Raw genomic sequence first — 3,695 nt, 5'->3', positions numbered from 1 at the left:
GGGGTGAGTTGAGAAATTTGGAAATTTGTACGATATTTTCAGCAAAAGGGACAACTCATTAGTTTCTCTGTTCTGTCTGAGAACCCACCTGTGGACCTTATTGGTCCTGATGCTAATCTGAAATTGTGATCAAGTCCCTTTATTCTCTGATCCACTTGAAGTGTGATAAAAGGAAGGAAGACGGATCAGAACTGTGTTTCAGACTAACACATCACAAATACGCCACTTAACCGACTCTGGAGCTTCTTCACACGCTCCTTTCGTGACAAAACAACATAAACAGAAAACCATTAGAACATTTTTTATTTATGTCTTACTGTGAACAAAACAGCCAGAGGAACCTAGCAAACTCACTCAGTTCTACACAGAGACGTAATTTTGTGCAGATAATGTTAGTCATCGTCATGTGGTTTATTCTAAAGTGGAAAGAACAAATTAAAACAGGCAACCGGCAGAATTCTCTATTAATATCTGTTCCGAGGCGCTGTTATATCGGGAGCATGCGAGATGGAATGATAACGCGCACAGACGCCTAATCTTAGCAGGCTAATGCCATAAGCTGAAAATAACTCACCTAAGAATAGCTGACCCACAGAATAAGCAAGGAGCCTGAATTCAAGTGCTTGCGCTCTACGGGTCTTGTTTGTTTCACAAGCCGCAAGACAATAGAAGAAATCCCTTCTTCTATAGCCCGGTGGTTCTAGGAGATCCGTAAGGCTTCAGGTACATTCAGTGGCAGCTGACGCTCTATCGCTCCGTCTTGTCTTAATTATCTCGAATCCACTCTATTTTCACTTCAATACTAAAACATTTATAGCCAATTTAAAAGGTAGCTATAAAATTTAAGTGTACAGGCAGAAGCTCGTTAAAACCCTTCTGCGTTGCTCTATTTCTTGGATTTCAACTGTAGGGTAATATTTTCACACAGCCAACAGTTTCAACTCTGTCATAATTTCTAAAGATACTTTTGAGTTTTCTCGGCAGTCACACAGGGAAACAAAAACAAAAAACAAAAACAAATGAAGTGTGACTCACGTCGCTCTTGAGTCAATACAGTAAATAATGTTACTCATTCTGATGTCAGCTGTGAACTCTTCAATTCAAGTCCCAAGCCCAAAATAGAACAGCTACGGAGTTGGTGGTAAATGTCCAAAGAGAAACCTTTTAGATGCCCCACCCCCCCTGCTTTCAGTGTCTCTGTAACTTTTCCTTTCCTGTTCCCTCAAAAGTCCACGCTGACATGGAAGCTTGCAAAACCCAACATCCCTGTCATGTTCACGGTGAGTCATTTCAGTGAGCTACAAGCAAGCGGAAGTTAACTGCATTTCTGATTTAAGTCAACAGGGACGAAAAAAGCACTTATTTTCAGAAGCCCACACAGAAAAGCAATTCACACACCTATCCTATGTCAGACGTATGTCAGAGAAAATACCTTGATTCGGAGGGGGGAAAAAAGTTTCTGCTCCAAGTGGGTTGAGATGTCTCCCACGGAAAAAAAAAAAAAAAAAAAAAAAAAAAGCGCACAAGAGTTGAGAGAGTGAGACAGAAAGATGGAGTGGATATGTGCATATGGGAAGCACGGAGGGCGGAAGGGATTTGGGAAAAGCAAAACAAGAGGAAAAGCAGGAGGACAGAGAGGACTCCTTAGGATGAGCAGAGACAGCGGAGCGTGAGATCACCTGAGTTGTTCATGTTGTGCATCTTGCTCTGGTTGAGGAGCTGCTGGTGTCCGACGCGCCCCTCTGTTGTGTAGAAACTTGACTCGCCCTCGTAAATCGTCTGCAGCATACTCCAGTCAGCGCTCAGGTCTCATCGCCAGCCTTGCGTTTCCTGTCACCAAGAGCCACCCCTCAGAAGCTCAGGGTAAGGGGGGGTGGAGACCACGACGACAGGCGACTCTCTCCCTTCCTCTGCCTCCTCCTCTGAGGAACTACTCTGACTCTAGAGCTCCAACACGAAAACTGCACACTCTCTATCTCTCTCTCTCTCTCTTTCTCTCTCTCTCTGTCTCGGCAGGGCAGCTACTCTCCCGGGAGTCCTGCTTCAGTCTGGTCCAAACATCAACACAATGTTTGGAGGAAGATGGCAGCGGGTTCTGATTCTTTTATCTGCCTGTGTCCCCTCCTGCGTGTCTGCCTTCTCTCCCCTGCAAAGTGTCCGGGGCAGAGAGAAGAACGTAAAGCTGAGCTGCTGAGAGAGAGAGCTGTGTGCTCTGAGCACCTCGCACAGGCAGAAATGCAAGCCGAGGAGGGAGCGAGCTTCATTTGCATGTGAATCAACAACTGCGGGGCTCACAGGTGACAGAAATAGAACAATGGCCAGCCCTGGCTAAAAATAGGTCAGGCGAGGCGCAGGGATTGGAGCAGCATTGATGCGTTTAAAAATACCACACCAAACACAGCTGTCTTCTTCAGCTCCTGCCAGAAGGCATGTCTCCTGACTCGCTCTCTGCAGATGGAGGCTTGAAAACTCTCTCTATATCTCTCCTTTCTGATTTGTTGAACCAGTGTCTCTCACTCTATTTATGTCTCTGTTTTGTTCTCTCAGGTGCAGGAATAGGCTCAGCCTCTTTCACCCTGATGTTTCCAAAGGAAAAAAAAAAAGGCACCTTTACATGTGCATGTCAGAGCACAGGTAAGTGATTCGCAAAGATACTGATTCTCCAGGGGGGGGGAGTGATGAACACAAATTCACGGCAATTTGAACAATCTGTTAAGACAACAAATGAACAAAATGTCCCTTTGAGATGCAGCGTGCAAACTCGCTGTGCTAGCTCGGGTTTATGCACGAGGTTCAGTGTGTATCCAGGGCAGGACGGCGACTCAGGAAGCATGCTTTCAGCTCACCAAAGAAGCCAAGTGTAAGATGGCATTACAGCATGATCGTAATTACATAAACCCCTCAAACTGTGTCAAGAGCACCTCTTTAAGATGTGAAATCCTATTCCGCAAAAATATCCTTGACACTAATTAATGTTGGAGTAATATATATATATATACATATATTCTACTTTTACGGAACTTGTGTTCTGATGCTTTTCACACACGTTTGCAGGGTTTCCCCCACCCTTTTTTTCAATTGATATCACAAACCAAAGATCCACATTTAATACAATCTGACTCTCTTCGCTAAAAGGCCAAGTCAAATGTTCAATCTGACCACTGATGCAGGGTTGGGTTTGTGGCCAAGCAGCCTGCGCCTTTAAATTTTTCATCTTCCTTCATAATTTGACCTGTCCCCCTGCCAGGGGCGTGGAGCCAGCACAGCTATTTTTAGGTCTGGAGCTCTGACGACTGGAATACGAGAGACACAGAGAAGGAGTTTTTTACTGTGTTGTTTCAGCTGGACAAACATTTAACCCCTCAATCCTTTTATCGCTGCACAGCCATTAAGCCGAGAAGGAAATACTCAGCTTGAGGGCTCTATACAGGCACAGAATAACCCTGAAGCTAAAGCATATGTGTGATGTGACTGGTGCTGTTTTGCAAAACAAGCACTACCATGTACAGTCTATATTGATGTTGATTACCGCAAAATTCAGAAAAGCGCCATAGCTTGTTTACTAAATAAAATCATGAGGGAAAAAAAATCTAAATAATTTAATATCAGACCTGACTATTGTGCAGAACCATGGACATTTTGGAGGGATGAACTACCATGTACAGAGCCATGGTAGTGGCTGTGATTTAAGAGCC

General features: G+C 44.4%; 1 protein-coding gene across 4 annotated transcripts in view; it reads right to left on the bottom strand.

Annotated features, from left to right (window-relative positions):
- Positions 1 to 2,201, bottom strand: part of hdac9b (histone deacetylase 9b) — a 24,701-nt gene extending 22,500 nt beyond the window's left edge. For 2 of the 4 annotated variants that reach the window (XM_008432478.2, XM_008432479.2), the window contains exon 1: positions 1,680 to 2,201. In XM_008432478.2, coding sequence (XP_008430700.1) covers positions 1,680 to 1,788 — 109 coding nt within the window. In that variant the 5' untranslated portion in view covers positions 1,789 to 2,201. The other 2 variants (XM_008432480.2, XM_008432481.2) reach the window with 2 other exon arrangements.
- Positions 2,202 to 3,695: the final 1,494 nt, after the last annotated feature.

This window comes from Poecilia reticulata, linkage group LG16 (assembly GCF_000633615.1).
Source record: "Poecilia reticulata strain Guanapo linkage group LG16, Guppy_female_1.0+MT, whole genome shotgun sequence".
Classification (NCBI taxonomy): Eukaryota; Metazoa; Chordata; class Actinopteri; order Cyprinodontiformes; family Poeciliidae; genus Poecilia; species Poecilia reticulata.
The sequence above is the reverse complement of the archived record's forward strand: the minus strand, read 5'-3'. Positions and strand labels throughout refer to the sequence as shown.